This window comes from Lithobates pipiens, unplaced genomic scaffold (genome assembly GCF_037356315.1).
Source record: "Lithobates pipiens isolate NorthernLeopardFrog02 unplaced genomic scaffold, aLitPip1_a1.2 Scaffold_8, whole genome shotgun sequence".
Taxonomy (NCBI): domain Eukaryota; kingdom Metazoa; phylum Chordata; class Amphibia; order Anura; family Ranidae; genus Lithobates; species Lithobates pipiens.
In genome coordinates this window covers 252,151,997-252,173,187 of record NW_027507903.1, presented here as the reverse complement: position 1 = coordinate 252,173,187, position 21,191 = coordinate 252,151,997, and the positions used below count along the sequence as shown (strand labels likewise).

The 21,191-nt window shown below is 41.4% G+C and overlaps 1 protein-coding gene across 1 annotated transcript in view; it reads right to left on the bottom strand.

Moving 5' to 3' along the window:
• FGD6 (FYVE, RhoGEF and PH domain containing 6) overlaps positions 1 to 21,191 on the bottom strand; it is a 138,479-nt gene that overhangs the window by 60,418 nt on the left and 56,870 nt on the right. The window contains exons 3-5 of the mRNA XM_077470307.1: positions 8,087 to 8,225; positions 5,241 to 5,308; positions 5,129 to 5,159 (exon numbers count right to left, since the gene is read on the bottom strand). Of these exons, the coding sequence (XP_077326433.1) occupies positions 5,129 to 5,159; positions 5,241 to 5,308; positions 8,087 to 8,225 (238 nt within the window). The remainder of the gene's footprint in view (positions 1 to 5,128; positions 5,160 to 5,240; positions 5,309 to 8,086; positions 8,226 to 21,191) is intronic.

Genomic DNA, 21,191 nt, shown 5'->3' with positions numbered 1-21,191 from the left:
TGAGTGTTGACTTTCACCATAGCAGCTGCTCTAAGGGATTTAAAGCATTAAGAAGGATTTTGCCATATTTACAAGCACTCCATTTCCTCAGCAGTCCTGGATTTCCTCCTGATGTAATACTAGTGATAAGCCAACAGTAAACTCAACAGCTGTCTGCTCACATACCAAGCAAAGAGCTGACTGAAAGTTCAGTACAATTCTCATTGTAGCAGACATTTACTCAACATTATGGCCAAGGATCCTTGAAGCTCAGATTTAATGCATCTTTACCTAAAACTAGCACAAGATACGGGGATCAGTTTTGATAACAGCTTCCTATAATCCCCTATACTAAGACTAGGACAGGAGGAGTCAGCAATCTAAGCCAGTCAAGGCTCTCTCGGTTTATACCATGCTTTTTTTGCATGGATTTTAGTTTTAAAGAAAACCATAATAAGAGGAAAACAGGGGCTTCCACTACTGTAACATTGGATACCTGGCTAACCAAAGGTCTCTATTTTTTCTATTTCAATCATTTTTATGGTTTTCCACAATAACAAGAATATGACAGCAAATTCCAGTGGTCAAAATGTACAGAGAGTCAAGAAGAGGCTTAATACATCCCAAAAAGTGCTCAAAGACACAGTGACCAACAATATATAGAAATAACCAACACTATGATCAGAGAACGTAGATATGTTTTCAGGCATTATACATGAATGCAGCTCCATTAGGAGCTGATCAAACAACAATGATAAAGAAAAAGATCTCACAAAAGAGTTGGCGACCTAACTGAGCTCTTACATAATATCCAAAAAGACAACCACTTAGGGAAAAAATAAAAAGAGGGGGGGCGGGGTGTAAGCTGAGGAACTTGTGAAGGTATACAAGAACTTATTGAGGTACATAGCCCCTCAACAATACACACACACACACACACACAATATATTACCAAAAGTATTGGGGCGCCTGCCTTTACACACACATAGTTGGTGAGGTTGAAAAAAAAAAAAAGACAAAAGTCCATCAAGTCCAACCTATGTGTGTGATTATATGTCAGTATTACATTGTATATCCCTGTATGTTGCGGTCGTTCATGTGCTTATCTAATAGTTTCTTGCCCCCCCCCCCCGCTGAGGCCACTGCCTGCGGAAGTGAATTCCACATCCTTGCAGCTCTTACAGTAAAGAACCCTCTACGTAGTTTAAGGTTAAACCTCTTTTCTTCTAACTTTAATGAGGGGCCACAAGTCTTGTTAAAAACTCCCTTCTGCGAAAAAGTTTTATCCCTATTGTGGGGTCACCAGTATGGTATTTGTATATTGAAATCATATCCACTCTCAAGCGTCTCTTCTCCATGGAGAATAAGTTCAGTGCTCACAACCTTTCCTCATAACCAATTTCCTCCAGACCCTTTATTAGCTTTGTTGCCCTTCTTTGTACTGGCTTCATTTCGAGTACATCCTTGCTGAGGACTGGTGCCCAGAACTGAACTGCCCACACATGAACTTTATTGCCCCAGTCTTAGTCCGTAGGGTTCAATGGAAGTTGTTTTGTGCACTGGTCCAAATAATTTGGTGTGGGGTTTTGTTTTTCAGGGGTTGGGCTTGGCCGCTGAGTTCTAGTGAAGGGAACTCTTAAGGCATCAGCATACCAAGACATTTTTGACAATTTCATGCTACCAGCTTTGTGGGAACAGTTTGGGGATGGGTCCCTTCCTGTTTCAACATGACTGAGCACCAGTGCACAAAGCAAGGTCTATAAAAGATATAGATGAGCGAGTTTGGGGTGGAAGAACTTGACTGACCTGAGTCCAGACTTCAACATGATAGAACATCTTTGGGATGAATTAGAGCAGAGACGGTAAAACCAGGCCTTCTCACCCAACATCAGTGCTTGACCTCACAAATGTGCTTCTGGAAGAATGGTCAAACATTCCCATAGACAACCTCCTAAACCTGTGGACAGCTTTCCCAGAAGAGTTGAAGCTGTTATAGCTGCAAAGGGAGGGCCAACTCAATATTGAACCCTATGGACTAAGACTGGGGTGCCATTAAAGTTCATGTGCGTGTAAAGGGAGGCGGCCCAATATTTTTGGTAATATAGTGTATATAGGTACCATTTCCCATAATGTGGGAAAATTTGTGCCCAAGGAGTACTGGATAAGAAAAAGTAAGAGTGGAAATAGAGAAAAGAGTACCAAGAAAAGAAAAGGATAGGAAAAAGGAAAAAGAGGAGGGGGCACCTATTCCAAAGTCTGGTTCCACCAGACAGCTGATCCACCTCTATTCAGGTAGTATTGGTATTTAAGAGAGACAGGGGTTCCAAACCTTTTCAAACATAAACTGTTTATCTTGGAATGTGCTGACAATTTTTTCAGTAAGTTTACGTTTAAGTAAGTTTACATTTCCAGGCCGTAGCTAATGCTATCTTGGCTGCTAAGAATAGAAAATAGATTAGTATTTGAGTGTGCCTGGGGATACTTCTAACTGGCTCATTCAAGAGGACAGCCCAAGCATTCTTTGTGATGTTTTAAGGGTCTCTATTTTTAGAGCAGGTAAGGGTTAGAGCCACTGTCAGATGTTATTGCCATCTACATCTCTATTACAGAGCCACCCCCTCCTTCCTGTCAAGGACAGGAAGTGATGGGAAATCTGCAACAGGGACATAGATACAATCAAAAACCTTTTTTAGTTACGTGAGGAACAGTTAGAACAGTTTGCTGTCTGTGTCTGAAAGGGATAGGAAGTGAGGGAAATAGACAGACTGAAATTTATTTCCGAGTGTTTTTTTTGTTTTTTTGTTGCTGGAGTTGGACTATAGACAAACTTGTCGTCAACAATGGGCAGCTTTTAATCAATTTGATCGTAAGCAAAAAGGGAGTCAGATATACAGTATAATGGATGAGGGTTAGGAAGGGGTAAGCTAAACCCTGCTTTGCTTTGGAATATTAGCTCATTAATATAGCTAAACAATTCAAGAAATAAAATAACTCGCAGCAGGTTAACAGAAAAGGAGACATATAGTGAGGGAAAAAAAAGTATTTGATCCCCTGCTGATTTTTTACGTTTGCTCACTGACAAAGAAATGATCAGTCTATAATTTTAATGGTAGGTTTATTTTAGCAGTGAGACAGAATAACAAAAAAAAAATCCAGAAAAACGCATTTCAAAAAACGTGTTCATTTATTTGCCTTTTAATGAGTGAAATAAGTATTTGACCCCTTCGCAAAACATGACTTTGCCAACAAAGGTTTTGTCATCACAGAGGTCGGACGTTTCTTGTAGTGGGCCACCAGGTTTGCACACATCTCAGGAGGGATTTTGACTCCTCTTTGCAGATCCTCTCCAAGTCATTAAGGTTTGGAGGCCAAAGTTTGGTAACTCGAACCTTCAGCTCCCTCCACATATTTTCTATGGAATTAAGGTATGGAGACCGGCTTAACGGGACCTTAACTTGCATCTTCTTGAGCCACTCCTTGGCCGTGTGTTTTTGGGCATTGCCATGCTGGAATACCCATCCATGACCCATTTTCAATGCCCTGGCTGAGCCAAGGAGGTTCTCACCCAAGATTTGAAGATATATAGTCCCGTCCATCGTCTCTTTAATGCAATGAAGTTGTCCTGTGCCCTTAGCTGAAAAACACCCCCACAGCATAATGTTTCCACCTCCATGTTTGACGGTGGGGATGGTGTTCTGGGGTCATAGCCAGCATGCCTCCTCCTCCTTTAAACACAGCGAGTTGAGTTGATGTCCAAGAGCTCGATTTTGGTCTCATATGTCCACTTTCACCCAGTTCTTTCAGATGTTCCTTTCCGAAGACTGGCCTGTACATGTGCTTTTTTTGAGCAGGGGAGCCTTGGAGGATTGCAGTCCTTCAGGGCATAGTGTGTTACCAACTGTTTTCTTGGTGACTAGCTGTCCCAGCTGCCTTGAGATCATTGACAGGATTCTTCTATGTAGCTCTGGGTTGATTCCTCACTGTTTTAATGATCATTGAAACTCCACGAGGTGAGACCTTGCATGGAGCCCCTGACCGAGGAAGATTGACAGTTATTTCGTGTTTTTTCCATTTGAGAATAATAGTACCAACTGTTGTCACCCTCTCACCAAGCTGCTTGGCGATGTTCTTGTAGCCCATTCCAGCCTTGTGTAGGTCTACAATCTTGTCCCTGACATCCTTGGACAGCTCTTTGGTCTTGGCCATGGTGCAGAGATTGGAATCTGATTGATTGCTTCCGTGGACAGGTGTTTTTTATATAGGTAACAAGCTGATATTAGGAGTATTCACTTTAAGGCCTGATTCAAACCTATGCGGGTTGCAGTTTGCATATTTCAGGTGCATTTTGCGTTTTTCAATACACATTTTTGATCCACTGAAGACTATGGAACCAAAAACCAGAAAACAATCCCTGGACCTTTCCATAAAATGCACAGATGTGAACTACATCCCTGGGAAACTATGTTAAATGGACTGTAGTGTGTTTCTGCAAAACTGAAAATGCACTAAAAAATGGATAGGTGTAAAACAGGCCTAAGAGAGTGCGCCTAATCTCAGCTCATTACCTGTATAGAAGATACCTGGGAGCCAGAAATCTTGCTGATTGGTAGGGATCAAATACTTATTTCACTCATTAAAATGCAAATCAATTTATAACTTTTTTTTAATGCATTTTATTGGATATTTGTGTTGTTATTCTGTCTCCCATTGTTAAAATAAGCCTACCATTAAAATTATAGACTGATCATTTCTTTGTCAGTGGCCAAACCTACAAAATCAGCAGATCAAATACTTGTTTCCCTCACAGTAGGTGGGTGAACTGTTAAGTGAAGCACTTACAGAAGAAGCCGAATGTAGGGCCACAGTGGCCATTCTGAACACCAAATTTCATAGCAGATATACTAGTGGTGCCTGCACCCCATGGAAATTATTAAATTTTACATTTGAACAGGTTAAACAATAGATCTTGGGTGAAACTCACAAAATCGTCAGGGGATCAAATACTTTTTTCCCTCACTGTAGGCGTCAATTAAGGTTTACAGATTATACTTCACAAGTGAGTTTGTGTATATTCATAGAATACCGTAAATTACAAATGAAGTGGATACAAATCTATATATAATTGAGAAGGAAAGAGTACAGTACTTACAATATGCAACAGCTTAAGGACATCAACAAACCTGTTAATTAAAAAAATAAAAATAGTGAGAATCCAAATAATCTTAAGCGTTTATAATAAGAGAAATCTGTAAAATACTTACACTTTCTCAGAGCTCATGATCTCTTTAGCAATGTAGTATACTTTTGTCTTCTTTCTTGGTCTCTTTTCCTGCATATAAAAATGTGTATTGTTTTAATGGAAGCTGTTTGATATGGTGGTAGAAGGTTTGAGCCCCTGTCATGTTTTATTGATTAACTCTACCCCCACCCCTGTACTGTCCCTGTAGCATCAGGACACAAAATGAGGGTAACAGGGGTCACTGATACAGAACGACAGGCAGCGACAAAAATATGACAGATTTTACCCTTTAATGCCCTACTAAAAGCAGTGTTTATGTCTATATTGTAGAACTTTACCCATCACTTTTTGGGTCTTTGACACACTGCTGAGACAGGAAATTGGGGAAAAATCTTCCAATGGGGACACAGACAGTAAATAAAATATATGCCAGAGGTTGTAGACATTTCCTACTCTATCAGTGTGTTGTCAACTGACAACCAGAAGCTATATGCTCTTTTATAACCAGCATGTCTATGGACACAATAGGGTGGATTTACTAAAGGCAAATAAATAGACTGTGCTCTTGGAAAATGTAGTTGCATTTTCCCCAGAGATGAGTAAATGTGATTTTCATCATCCAATCATGTGCAAACAAACACGTTGCTTTATTTTTTATTGTATTTTCTCCTTGCACCCAATTAGGAATTCTTTACAAAGTGAAGCTTTACCACATTCACTAAGCTCTGGGGAAAATTAGTGCAAATGCATTTGCAAAGTACACAGTATATCCATCAGTATAACAGTATAGCCTTTAGTAAATCCACCCTGATGGCTGTTAGAGCAAAAACATCAGCTGTCTTACAAAAGATGTCTAGATGTCTCTGTTTATTAGAAGAAGGGGAAGGGAGGAAACTTTTTTTTTTTGTTTTTGCTTCACCGGGTAGCTGGGGGTCCCGGGCAATTACTTATTTGCCCCCACCAAATACTGTGGTCTCGTTTTATGGGCGATCAATGTAACATACTGCAAAATAAGCTATGCCATACAGCAAACTTAAACCAAAAAATTAAACTGAGAACAAAAAGCTTACACGTCACATTCCCATTTTACTGAGTAATACTTATTTTTGCAGGATACAAAAAAAAATGCTATATTTGAGTGTTACATGTTGAAATGGGGAACAATCCATGGTGTGATCTTACAAAATGTGTGGGTTGTCTGGAACTGGGTCAAAGGTATGGATGACACAGCTGTCAGCTGCACAAGAATTTGTTTGCTGCATGTATTCAATTTGAATATCCCTAATGATTTGTTTTTATGATGCAGATTTATCCACGAATGGCAAGGTTTGCAGATAATTAAGAAACTACAATTATGCACATTCAAATGTTACACAGACAAAAAAGTCTGAATACATTTATTCACTTTTCATTTATATGTTATCTTCTTTATTGTGTATGTTTATTACAAAGCTAGATTTAGGAAGAGAATTTTCAGCAAACCCACATAACATACTGTAGCTTTGCAAAAACATTTAATATGCATATTGACAGTAAGTTATTGTAAAGTGTACACGATAGTACTTTGGATGTATTCTTCTTATTTTTTATTTTATGGTTGTCGAAATTTTTATTAGGCTATTTTATATAAACGTTTTGTTCCTTATTTACGGCTGCATGTTAAACAGAATCTGTCACTTTGTCTATTCTGAGAAACCCCCAGCCACCTACCATATGCTCCCCTACTACTCTATTAAGAGATCTCAGTATACAGAGTAAATCTGGGAATGCCAAGCGGGTATGGAGAAGCATGGGACTTTCTTCTAAGATACACTGTTCGGGCATGAGCAACCAACGGCAAAGTGATTTCAGAAGAAAAATGCAATAACTGCACCAACATTGAGCTTATACTGTGTTCGAAATTTACAACTATGGATTAATGTAACAGAGAGGGAGCCTGGCGAAGGGGAATATAAACGGGTGGAGGGTTTTTTTGTTTTTTGTTTTTTTTTAAAGGAACCTGTAACTTTGCCCTGAACAAGCCTCTAAGAAATTTGCTTAAAGCAGAATTCAAGCCTATCATAAACTATTCTTAAAATGTTTCTTTACCGCCTCTTCCTACATATCCTACCTACAATGTGTATACTTACCTTTTCTCAGTCCGTTCCAATCACATAATCCTGCAGCCCTGTGCCAGTCACCAGCAGCTGCAGAGAAAAGGAGGGAGTGCTGACAGCGGCTGGGCCATGAGAGATGTTACAGCTCCTGGAGCTGTCAAGCACTCCATAAAACAGGTGAGCTGGAACTGCAGGATCACGTGACCGGACTGGACTAAAATAAGGTAAGTATACAGATCTTTTTTTATACAAGATAGGTAGGATGGGAGAGGAGGGGGCGCCGACAACGGTAGGCAGTGGGACATGTCACAGCTCCCTGAATTCCTAGTCATTGTTGAGCACTCCATAACACATGGAAGCAAGAGCTGGGCACCCACTGCGCATGCGCGAGCAGCGCAGCGCGCCTTGATTGGCCCCGCAGTCATCTGGGACCTGTCACGTGTCCCAGATGACTGACAGGAGGGAGGGGGCAGAGCTGAGCCCTTCCTGTGCCAGGGGGAAGTGATGTCACCAGCCCAGGCACTGAAGGAGGCAGACTACGAGGGACCCTCTAGCAACAGGCATTTAGAGGTGAGCGAAAAAAAAAATTCCAAATGTTTATTTTTTTAGAAATTTTAATCTTTTTTTTTGTGTGGAACACCACTTTAATAAGTTAAAAGCTCAAATCACACTAATGTCATTATAATATATGCACTATGTACTAGTGAGGAACCAGAACATCCTATATACACATAGGAACAGAACTGAATTACATGCAGGCATATTTACATACCAATTTACATTCCAGATTATCAAGATCTGCTTTGCTGGAGTCCGAGCTAAATTCATCTTCATCTGAGCTATTGAGTATTTCTTCTTCATCTGAGAGTACCATACCCATATCATCCTCAGGATCTTCTTGAGATGCTTCACTATATATGACCACAGAAAAATAATTAGATGACTGGCTGAAGCTTTTAAAGCAATTAAAAAAAAATTAAAAATTAAAAATAGTTGAACCAAGTGCAATGCATTTAGTATGAGTCACCTTAATAAAAGTAGTAAACTTCAAAACTATTTTTTTTAAAAAAAAGGACATTTCCTACCTATGCAAAAAAAAATACTGATTTTTTTTGGAGAAAAACTGTAATAAACTGAACTTTTACAAACAAGTTGGGAGAGATTTACTAAAACTGGTGCACAAAAAATCTGGTGCAGCTGTGCATAGTAACCAATCAACTTCTAGGTTTTAGGTTCTGTTCGCAGTAGTGTGATTCCAAAGTTGTGCGAGTTCAACTGTGATGTGACTTTAGCACTCTCGAGAACTCAAATCACATCAAAGTACTGCAGGAATCTAAATTGCATAGATTTGAACAAGTGCCACTGAAATCAATGGGCTGCGACTTGTCATGCGACTTTATGTCTCCAAAGTTGTACAAGTGTTAACGGAGCCTTAGGCCGGGTTCACACTTGTACGACAAATGCACAAAAATTGGGAGCTCATGTTGCATGACGTGTGAAAATCAATGTTTGCCTATGAGAGCCGTATTAACTGGTCTGACACAAGTCGGTTCGACTTTGAAAATGCTCCCTACACTACTTTGGTCCGACTTTGATCCTACTTCAGCCCATTGAATATCACTGAAGTCGGGGATCAAAGTTGTATCACCAAATAAAAAAAACAAAAAAAAAAAAAAAAAACGGCATGGGTTCCCCCTCCAAGAGTATACCAGGCCCCTTGGTCTGGTATGGATTTTAAGGAAAATGGCATGGGGGTTCCCCCCCCATAAAAATCCATACCAGACCCTTATCCGAGAACACAACATGGCAGGTCAGGAAAGGGGGTGGGGATGAGCGAGCGCCCCTTCCCCTCCTGGACTGTATCAGGCTACATGCCCTCAACATGGGGGGGGGTGGGTGCTTTGGGGCAAGGAGGGACCCCACCCCAAAGCACCTTTCCCCCATGTTGATGAGGACAAGGGCCGGTCATAAGGTGGTGGGGACTCCATATGACGTCACCCGGTGACCCGGCCCCATGCCAATATAAGTAGTGGCACGACGCGCACCCAGCATTAGAGCGGGAGACAGTGTCGCGTCAACATCAGAAGAACAGAGGGAGAAGACCCAGTAAAAGAGAAAACAGCGTAGAAGACCCGGCAGAGGCAGAAGACAAGGTACTTTGGGGTGGGGGGCGCAGGACCCCTCCTGCCCAAAGCACGAACCCCCCATGTTGAGGGCATGCGGCCTGGTACAGCTCAGGAGAGGGGATGCTCTCTCGTCCCCACCTCCTTTCCTGATCTGCCGGGCTGTGTGCTCGGATAAAGGTAATTTTTTTGGCGTGGAGGCTCCCCTTAAAATCCATACTAGAGTGAAGGGCCTGGAATGCTCTTGGAAGCCGTTTTTTTTTTTTTTTGCGTGAAGTTCCCCCGAAAAATTCATACCAGACACAGCGTCTGTTATTGTCGGGGATCAAAGTCGGATCCCTGTTTATTGAAGTCGGATTGATGTAGGACCAATGTAGGAACCAATGTAGGACTGATGTCGCAGAGCAAAGTAGGATGATAGTGGTATGACTGTCGTGTCCATGTGAACACGGCCTTACTGTCAAAGCTTAATTGAACAAGCTGAAGTTAGAATCTGTGTATGCACCAGTTTTAGTAAATCTCCCCCAATATATTTTGAAATGTTGAAATGTTTCACTTTAAATAATCTTTATAAACGTAACAAGAAACGGTCTGTTGATTATATGAATTCTGAGAAGTCAATTCACATACTAACTGTATAAAAGCTTGCATTCTTTTTATATATCTCACATGGTATCTTCCTGAATATAGGCATTGAGACTAATTAGTCACCCTTTTATTGCTATTAAAGAAAAAAACAAAAAAAAAAAAACAATAAGAAAGCGTCTCATGCAAGATGATATACTGTCTGGGGTAACAGCCTGGAGAACTGATTAAGAATGTACTAAACATTTGAGATCTTAGGAGGGCAGTGTGTGTTTAAGTGGACCAGTTCAACAGCCACCTACATACAGCGCTTTGAAAAAGTATTCATACCCCTTGAAATTGTCCACATTTTGTCATATTACAACCAAAAACGTAAAATGTATTTTATTGGGATTTTATGTAATAGACCAACACAAAGTACAATACAATTGTGAAGTGGAAGAAAAATAATAAATGGTTTTCAACATTTTTTACAAATAAATATTTGAAAGCGTGGCGTGCATTTGTATTCAGCCCCCTCACGTAAATTATTTGTATAACCACCTTTCGCTGCAATTACAGCTGTAAGTCTTTTTGGGTATGTCTCTACCAGCTTTGCACATCTAGGGAGTGAAATATTTGCCCTTTCTTCTTTGCAAAATAGCTTAAGCTCTATCAAATTGGATGGAGAGCATCTGTAAACAGCAATTTTCAAGTCTTGCCATAGATTCTCAATTGGATTTAGGTCTGGGCTTTGACTGGGCCATTCTAACACACTTTGATCTAAACCATTCCATTGTAGCTCTGGCTGTATGTTTAGGGTCGTTGTCCTGCTGGAAGGTGAACCTCCACCAAAGTCTTAAGTCTTTTGCAGTCCCTAATAGGTTTTCTTCTAAGATTGCCCTGCATTTTCCACCCATCTTCCCATCAACTCTTCCCAGCTTCCCCGTCCCTGTTGAAGAAAAGCATTCCTACAAAATGAGGCTGCCACCACCATGTTTCACAATGGTCTGTTCAGGGTTATATGCAGCGTTAGTTTTCCGCCACACATAGCATTTTGCTGTTGGGCCAAAAAGGTCAATTCTGGTCTCATCTGAGCAGAGCACCTTCTTCCACATGTTTGGTGTGTCCCCCACATGGCTTCTCACATGCTACAAAGAGGACTTCTCATGGCTTTCTTTCAACAATGGCTTTCTTCTTAACACTCTTCCATAAAGCTCAAATTTGTGGAGTGCACGACTAATAGTTGTCATGTGAAAGATTCTACCACCTGAGCTGTGAATCTCTGCAGCTCCTCCAGAGTTACCATAAGCCTCTTGGCTGCTTCTCTGATTAATGCTCTCCTTGCCCGTCATGTCAGTTAAGGTGGATGGACATGTCTTTGTAGGTTTGCAGTTGTGCCATACACTTTCCATTTTTTTTTCAAGGCACTGTATGGTGACAAACATGGCTGCAATTATGGTAGCTGTATATCCTCTTGAAGGACAGCAGTTGCATGGACCTCACAGACAGACTAACTAGCTACAAAACTATTTCTCAGTAACTAGGAGCAAAGACATACTACATGTGGGCTTCCTTGGTGACCAGTTGAAGTCACAGAAATAGATATTCAGTCAGATGTGGGGTTTTCACAGATTATATCTGTGCTTGAATAAGTTTCACTTGACGCATGCAAAGCTAGATAAGGGCTGGCCCTGTCTAGATAAATGGAGTTTAGGCATTCACAGACAATACCTATACTTGAAGAAGCTTTACTGGTTAAATGCAAGGTTAAATGGGGCCCTGGCACACCCTAAGAAAATTAAGTTCTCACAGATGATTATTTATTATAGGTACTTATATTGTGTTAATTTATGCAACACTTTACATATACTGTATATTGTACATTCACATCAGTCCCTGATCTCAAGGAGTTTACAGTCTAAGGTCCCCAACTCACATTCATGCATACACATACTAGGGTCTATTTAGACAGGAGCCAATTAAGCTACCAGCATGTCTTTTTAGTGTGGGAGGAAATTGTAATACCTGGAGGAAACCAACGTAGGCACAGGGAGAACATGCAAACTCTAGGCAGGTTGTGCCGTGGTTGGGATTCTAACTGATGACCCTAATGCTGCCAGGGGGAAGTGCTAGCCACTTAACCACTGTGCAAACTTATATGGGGTCAAGACCCACCCCAGGAAATTTGAGTCTTTGCGGATTATGTCTGTAGTTGAGGAAACTTCACTTGACGCACAGGCCATAAACGATTCAAATCTTGTCTGGTTACTGCGGAACCAGCAAAGATTTGAACGAAGAATGGGCAGGCTGAATGTACCCAAGTTGATTGATCAATCGATTTTGGTACAAGCAGCCTGTCAGATATTACATGTGATTATTGAAATAATCACTGTGTTTTCCCGGCAGGAACGTCTCCCACTGAACCCCCCCCCCCCCAGAGGAGAGCACAATATCGCCAAGGTAGGGGTTCCTCCGTCAACACTGTCTGTGTGGTTTCAGAAATTAACTCTGTCTATGACCGGCCTGGGATGGGACATGGGCTCACCTAAATAAAGTGTGGTCTATACAGTGTGAGAGATGGACAGTCTGTCCCTGTGTAAAGATACAGCTAATGAATGTTTCTGCAGGGAAAGAGTCCCAAGAACATGTGTGCAACTGATTGGAGTTCATATTGTATTGTATTGTATTCTCAAGTCAGTTAGGACTCCTCTGCGCTGCAAGGGCAGCTTGAAGCCCGACATGTGGGGAGCACACGCCAAGGTCTGTCCAACCTACAAAGATAGGACACCAAGCAAGATCTCCATCTGAGAGAGTTGGAGATTGTGAATAGACAGATAAAGTCCACGTCAAAACAGATTGGTGCATCTGAACTAAGCGAGTGGCAGTCAGGTATTTCAGCAGACCACGGGTCCAGTCACGGGTCCAGTCTGGTGACTGAAGGAACAAGTTCAGCAGGAAGGCCAAAACTGGGGAAGCTCTGCCCTAAGAAGGAATAGACAGAGCTGTCTGAAAAAAAATCGCAAGGAGGCAGAAATATATTTGTGTTCATTGTTATGTGGAACAACCTCCGTGTGGATAGAACATTGTTACTTTGATGTGTGGTTGAAAAAAAGTGTGGTTTGATGTGTGGTTGAAAAAAACGTTCCCCATATTTTAAAAAGCAATATACATCAGCAATGTTCAATGTAAACCCTGACATTCAGACAACATTATTTGATTAAATGATTTACTTTAAAGTGCATGTAAAATGCATTTAGAGATTAGGTAAATTTAGAGTGGAATATATTAGGAGCAATAAAGTAAAACGGTTAAAAGATCTTGAGTTATCCTGGAAAAGACAGGTTCACCACCATGCAAGTCTTAAATGGACTGCCAGATATTGGAATTCTCTAAACAGTGTCTGTTTTACTGAAGCTAGAATAGGTGATTAATATTCTGCTTACTGTAGTCTAGCTGCAAGGCCATGAGGAGCTGTATGTTTATAAATCAGCACAGGAAACTCTATGCGACTCTATCCTGCTCAGACTACTTTACATTCATTATTAATTTGGAACCGACACATACAGAAGTTTGTAGAATTCTCTTGTGCAACTATCCAGGCATACCAGACCAGATTTTTGGCATTAAAAAAAAATGTATAATGTGTATAATGATTTCTTTGTATTTTTTTTATGTTTGACAAACATATAAAACTCTATGAAAATTGTATTATGTACATTTTTTTTTTAACCTCTTTTTTTTCCTATATCTCTATGCAATTATATACTCGTATATACAAAGGAAAGCCAAATTTGCCCATTACAAACACAGGCTTCCTGTTATGCAGTGCTATACAGTGGTGGTACTTTACTGATCCTTCTTATAATGCAAGTCTCTGAGTCATTGAACTTGGCCACTGAGAGCGCCGTCTAGTAAAGTTCTACATTTAGTACAATAAACGAAAAATATGGAAGACTGAGCTTGTAAAAATGTAAAAAGGGGTTTTCAAAAATGACTTGATTTACTAAATAAAAACTCAAAATATTGAATTACTTACTATGCACTATACTTTATGTTTAAAATAAATATATATATAAAAATAAATATTATATATATATATATATATATTATTATTATTATTTTATTTTTTTATATATAAAAAAAAAAACTCAAAAATTCTAATAAATTATTGGAAAAAGAAAGAAGCCAGTGCAGTTTATTCCTACATGAATACGATTTTGCTCTAAATTCAGGTCACAAGATAACAATTTAGCAGTCGGGCGGATCAAACACTTTCATGTCACTTGAAATGGAAAGATAAAATGAAGTGTACATCTATCACTTTACATTTTTTTGCATTGCATTCTTGCACCCTTATTACACACACATCATTTAACACCACAACTGAATCATGTGAGTTGTTTGACAAAATTATCTTACTGGAAACCACTTACTGTGTATGAAATCAGCTGAAAATAAATGTACACAAAATGATCATGCTAAGAGCCAGGATCTAACACTAGCATTGGTGAATGGTAGACAAATACTGCTTGGCACTAAAGCAACAAAGTGGCTATTATATTCTTCATAGACACAAGAGAAGCTGTTAAAGAATGAGCCTAACATTCAGATGGCCATCCTGAGTACAGGAACACTTTAGAGGTACTTGAAAAGTACATGGCTCTACATTCAAGCTCCATAAAGCCAAGCACAATGAAAATATGTTTATACCATATGTCTGCTAAAAAGTACATTCAAAAAGTCTATGCAGCATTTAGGGCCGATTCACACTAGAATCACATTAACGTGGACCACATTCCTGTGCGATTCCCATGCAATCTCAGTGCGTTGCGATCTTCAGTCCATTTGTTCGAATGGGCTGAATCACTGACCCATCTATGACCAGCTTAACAAAGTCACCTTAGAAACAGAGTTGCTCAATGGATACTGTAGGTAATAGTAGACACATTCTAGTGTTTGCACATGGGCAGCATGTAACTCTTTAAAACAGACCTAGCACTATTGACATGGTCCACTTTTTTAATTTGCCGACCCCCTTCCTCCTTTGCCCTTTGCTCATTATACTCTGACAGTGGGGAGACTACCTTGCTGTTAGAATACACAAATTAGCCCTGCAGCCTTTTGCATGTGGCGCTGATCAAGCAATAAGGTGGTTAAACGGAAGTTGATCAGTAAATTGAATTCTGTTCAACCACAGTGGCCATACATGGATCAAAATTCATTGGGTCTCTGCTGAACTGGATAGATTTTGATGCATGTATGTCTGATTTAACTAAGGAAAACAACTTTCCAGACATTGAGATCGGTTTGCTGGTCATCCCATGCTCATATAAGCCCCTCAGAAGACAAGTAGGGTGCTTTCATTAGACAGGAAGATTGCAGGTGGGTGAAATTTACTTCTGAAGTCATTTAAGTGAAGTCCTTACAGAACAAGCTGAATGAAGAGCCACAGTGGCCATTCTGGATAACAAATTCCATAGTAAGCAGCCCATGGAAATTGTTGAATTTAACATATTTCAACAGGCTAAACAATATATCTTGATTAAAATATTGCCTGTGCATAAATGTGAACAAATGGCCCAAAAAACTCATCTGGTGTACCGATTTTCATGATTACACCCCTACATAACATGTGGTATAGAATTAAAGAACTGCTAATTTGTCCAGGACTGGCTGACCCAGCAAATTTAGTCCAAGAGCTGACCATTTAATGCTTAAAAAAATAAATAAATAAATAAAATAAAAATCTCTCCAAGAACCACAAAATTTACTTGCAAGATGTTCAGGTAACTATTGCAACAGTTGGTGTCAAAGTACATGCATCTAAATTTTGAACCTGCAGGAGAGGGGTGTTTAGAATTAAGGCCTGCGGTAGACAAGTCTGAAATTTGGTAGGGGTAGTTCATGCAAGGAAACCCATCAACATCTATTGTTGAATAAATAATTAAAAAGCAAACATTTAATAGTGTTCTTCATCTATAGGCACTGCTTGAATAAAGATCTAACATCTGCCTGTTCAACTACAGGGAGTCCCCGAGTTACAAACAACTGACTTGCATATGACTAGTACTTAAAAACTGAGGCAGCATGATGACACGCTGCTCCCTGAAACCGCCAGGCGGTCATTTTGCTGCCCACCACATGCTGCCACCTACTGTCCAGCGGACCTGTCAGCAATCCCACATCGCTGCATGGCCAGTTAACTCTTCCCTATGCTATCCAAAACTTGGAAATTATTTTTTGCCTGGTGTTATACTTAAAAATTGTACCTGTTCCAACTTGCATACAAATTTAAAGTATAACTAAAGGCAAAACGTGTTGGAGGCGTGGAGACAGATTAAACCCCTGTCAGGGAGATTCCCCCTCACTATTTGTCCTGTTTACCATTATCATTAAAAGTGAAAGTAAATAAAATAAAAAATCCCAAATTTTGGGTTGTCCCCAAAAAAGTAATAGAAATCATCCAAAGAGGACACAGGTTATGGTGACCTGGGGGTCCTCAAGAAATTCCCTTCATTTGTAGGGATTTTCCTTCACTTCCTGTTTGCCTATGGGACAGGAAGTGAAGGGAAAGCTCCGCAATGGGACACAGATCGTAAAAATAAAAAACGTATAGGGAATACAACAGCCGCATGCATTGATATTGACTATTCCAGTCATGCGTGACCATTTCAGTCTATGATAGAACACCGACAGTCATTGGCTTTTGTAAGTGAAAGGAAAATGAAACAACCAGAATGCAATGAATGACAATGAAAGATTGTCTTGGAAGGAGATCTAGCATTCATGTAATACCTCAGTAAATAGTTACATGTTGTTGGTTTGGAGCTTTGGGCTTCAGTGGTGTTGCTATGAAGGGATTCGAACAGTCAATACCTTAGGGTCCTTTCACACAGGGTGGATCAGTGATGATCCGTCCAGTGGATAGCCTGCTTGCTAAGCGGGGATCGCCGGAGCGATCTCCGCTGAGCAGGAAGATGACAGATCTGTCTCTGCACACTGCGCAGGGACGGACCTGTCACAGCACCGCTCTCCCCTATGGAAGATTGGGTGACGAAGGACCGCAGTGTCCGTCGTCACCCGATCCGATGACGGATGGAAAAATAGCTTTTTCCTCCATCACACTTGTTCGGATCGTAGCGGCTCGGATTTCAGCGGACATCCGACGCTCCATAGAGCTCTATGGAGCATCCGTTCAGGTCTGCCTGAAAAACTGACAGGCTGACCTGAACGGATCGTCCATGTGAAAGGACCCTTAGTGAGTGAGACTTTTAATGAGATCGCTAAAAATGCAGCTGTCTAAAGGAACATCCATCACATAGGCTTTTTTAGTACTGATATACAAACAAGACATTTAAAATAAAAATAAAAATGGGTGGGTCATGTGATCCCCTCTAAAGTAATTGAACCTCTCTGTACTTTATCTGACGGTCAAAAAATATACTTTTATAAAAACTCTAACCGAGATATCCCAAATAACTCAAAAAAATCCTGGATAGAAAACAGCTCCTGTAGCCCAAACAATCTGGTGTATTTGGTTAATTAGGTTTACTACACATAACAAGGTTACAATGCGGAAATGCTTTGTATGTGCATCCAATAAAATCTAATAGGGGTCCTAAAAATAATGAAATTCTCCTTAGCAGGACCTAATTATTGGTAAAACCATAGCACATCCTTCAGTTAGCAGATGGCTTTCACAAAACTACTTTGCTATTGTGTAATTAGATGTCGAATAATGGAAGAGTTGACTTCTTTTTTTTCCCTTTTTTAAAAATAATACAAAGAAATCACCATCTGGTAGAACTATATTCCCAATAGCCTCATCTGACACAAAACAGGTCATATAATGCCATTCATTAGGTCATATATGTGAAACTGACAGAAAATATGAATGAATGCTACCAGACCCAAAATAAAAGGCTTTGCCACAGTGGTTTATCCCATTCCAGAAATATTTTCTATCAAGTTTTAAATACTGTCTGTGTCACTGTTGAGGAGACTTGCGCTCACTTTCTATGCTGACAGCTATCTCCTGGACAGGTAGGGAGCATAAAATTTCCCTCACGAGGCGAGATCGGCAATAAATTCCTGACAGGGGTTCTAAGCTTTTTGCACGCTCTCTCTCGGTCCTCATTTCGAGTTCTGCTTGACATCCATCATATAATCAGGAAGCGAGAACAAATCTCACAAACAGGGAGCCACAGAGAGCAATTAAAGTTGACCTAACCTTTACCCAATCACCCCAAAAGAGTTTTGGCTGGAATTACGCGTTAAGCTAATTTAACAGCTATAAAGAAGCTAGAATACAAAATAAAGGTGGTATGTACGTAACAAATCCACTAAAACTGGGGTGCCCAACCAGTGGCCCGCGGAGCCCTCTGATGTGGCCTGTGACCTCCTGCTCTGGGATGGATTAGAATAGAATACTGTTATTAATAGTAAGCTTATTACTAAAACCACAGTGTATATATGGGCATATCTGTTCTGCAGTGGTTACTGGGCTGCTTTCAAACTGATTCGCAGGTGCAGAGCAGTGCACCTGAGGGTTACCTGCATAGGAGCCATAGGCCCCTTTCACACGGTCAGTCCGACCCAATTGGACCCTCCATTCACCTCTAAGGAGTAGAAGATGTAAATGGACTTGTGTCCATTTACAAACACCTACCTTCAATCCGATCTGCAAAAAAAAAAAGTAGAGTGGGCTGCCATGCACCCTCTCCACTCAATGTGGCCCACGACCGGTTACCAATTTGATTAGGTGGCCCTCGCTCTTCAAAAGGTTGGGCACTCCTGCACTAAAGCAATGATTATATTTTGGCATTATTGTCACAGTCCCAGCATGCCCCAGGACGTGACGTCATAAAGGGGCTGGGTCCCGTGTGACATCACCCGGTGACCACGCCCTATACCCATATAAGTCACCGCGCATGTCGCACAAGCCAGTACAGCGGAAGACAGCGCCGTGTCAACATCGGAAGAAGAAAGAAGAGAGAAGAGGGAAGGAGGACAGAGGACGGAGGAGACCAGGTTCCTCCGCTAGTAAAAGAACTCCAAGAAGACAGTGGAGGAGCCCGGGAGAAGACGCCAGAGAGCGGGAGAAGGGGCCGAACAGAACGGAGAAGTTGAAAGAAGACCCGACGTCGGAAGAAGACACCCGGAGCTGATTAATAAATTACTTTTAAAACTTGTGTTGTGTTTTTTTATTGACACTTTTTCCCCAGGCGAATGGGTAGGGGTACGAAGTACCCCTTACTCATTCACATAGGGTGGGGGGCTGGGATCTGGGGGCCCCCTTATTAAAGGGGGCTCCCGGATTCCGATAAGCCCCCCGCCCGCAGACCCCCAACAACCAACAGCCAGGGTTGTCGGGAAGAGGCCCTTGTCCTCATCAACATGGGGACAAGGTGCTTTGGGGGTGGAAGGGGCTGCAGGGGCCCCCTTTCCCCAAAGCACCAACCCCCCCATGTTGAGGGCACGCGGCCTGGTACGGTCCGGGGGGGGGGGCGCTCGCTCGTCCCCACCCCCTTCCTGACTGGCCAGTCTTCGTGCTCGGATAAGGGTCTGGTATGGACCTTGGGGGAACCCCACGCCGTTTCTTCGGCGTGGGGGTTCCCCCTTAAAATCCATACCAGACCTAAGGGCCTGGTATGCTCCCGGAGGGAAAACCCACACCGGATTTTTTTTTATAAATTTGGCGTGGAAGTTCCCTCTTGAGAGCTGATTATTCTGCGAGAGTCACCTCAATATAGATGGAGATCTGACTTGGAGGCGACTTCCGTTGAAATCAATGGGTACCAGTCGCTTAGAAGTCGGATAGAAGTAGTACAGGAACCTTTTCTGAAGTCGGAGCGACTTCAGTAGTGTGCATTAAGATGGCTCTCATTCACTTACATTGATTTTTACATGTAGCGTGACTTGAGGCGACTAGGGGCGGCCTGAAGTCAGATCCTGAGTTGCCCCTGTGTGAACGGGCTCTTAAAGTGTTTGTAAACACTCCCTAGTGACTTAACTATATGTAAGCCTAGAATAAGGCTAACCTATAGGTAGTAGAAATATCTCCTAACCATGCACCGTTTAGGAGATATTTCACTTGTAGTGTGCTGATGTCATTGGCGCATGCGCTGTGAACAAATGGATTTCGTTTCTTCCCCCCAGCATGTGCCGTTACTGACGGCTCCCATGCATGGGAGTGACGTCACACGGCTCCGGCCCATCACAGAGCTGGAATCTGCGAACCCCGGAAGGAAGAGGGTCGAAGATAGATGCAGCCTGCACAGGTGACAGGAATGGATTCGTTTGCAGGCAAGTGTCACATATTGATACTAGCCCATTATGCTTTTAATTTGCAGGCTTTGCAGGGAGCAAAACAGGAAGTAAAACCCATCAGGCTTCTCTAGTTCAGCCAGCAAAATTGAGAAATTAACAGATTCGCCATTCCACGCTAGACAGCATAGATGGAGAAGTTTATCACTGCTGGCTATTGTATTCTAACAGCTGGCACCAGTATTGTCAGAATACCCAAACAGTTATTACAGCTCATTAGCTGCAGTCACTGTTCAGATTCCTTTTTTCCGCCTGGCACCTTTGATTTCTTAAACTAACTTTGTCAAGCCGGATGGCGTTGGCAGGGCCACCAACAGCGCAAATTTCAGTTGACTCTCAGGAATATGCGAAAGTTTGAGCCATGTGTAACAAGCTTTAGTTTATGTAAATTTTGATTGCCTTTATTTAATACCAGCTGATCTATATCATTAGCAAAAATTATTACAAGGCAGTAATAATTTCACAAGCTGGTCATATGCCAGACACAAAAAGCAGAGTATATTGCGCCATATGGAAACTGTAAAACATTCATAAAAGATGCAAAAAATATACAAAAAGTGGAGGGAGACTAGAAGGTTGAATGGAAAAAGAAAAAGTCCTGGAAGTCACACATCTCTGCAAAACCCTGTAAGAATGTGTATGACAGCCTCAGCCCAGGCTCCAACCAGGCCACCCCCCCCCCCCCCCCCGTGTTTCACTTCGCCAACCAAGCTTAGTCATGGGGATAAGGATCCCATGCATAGGGGGGAAAATAAATGCATCATCGGCTGCCACTTAATTAAGACAAAATAGATATCAGGTGAACATTAGTCCGTTTTTACGTTTGTTGATAATAAAATCAATGCAAGTTTTAGGCCTCAT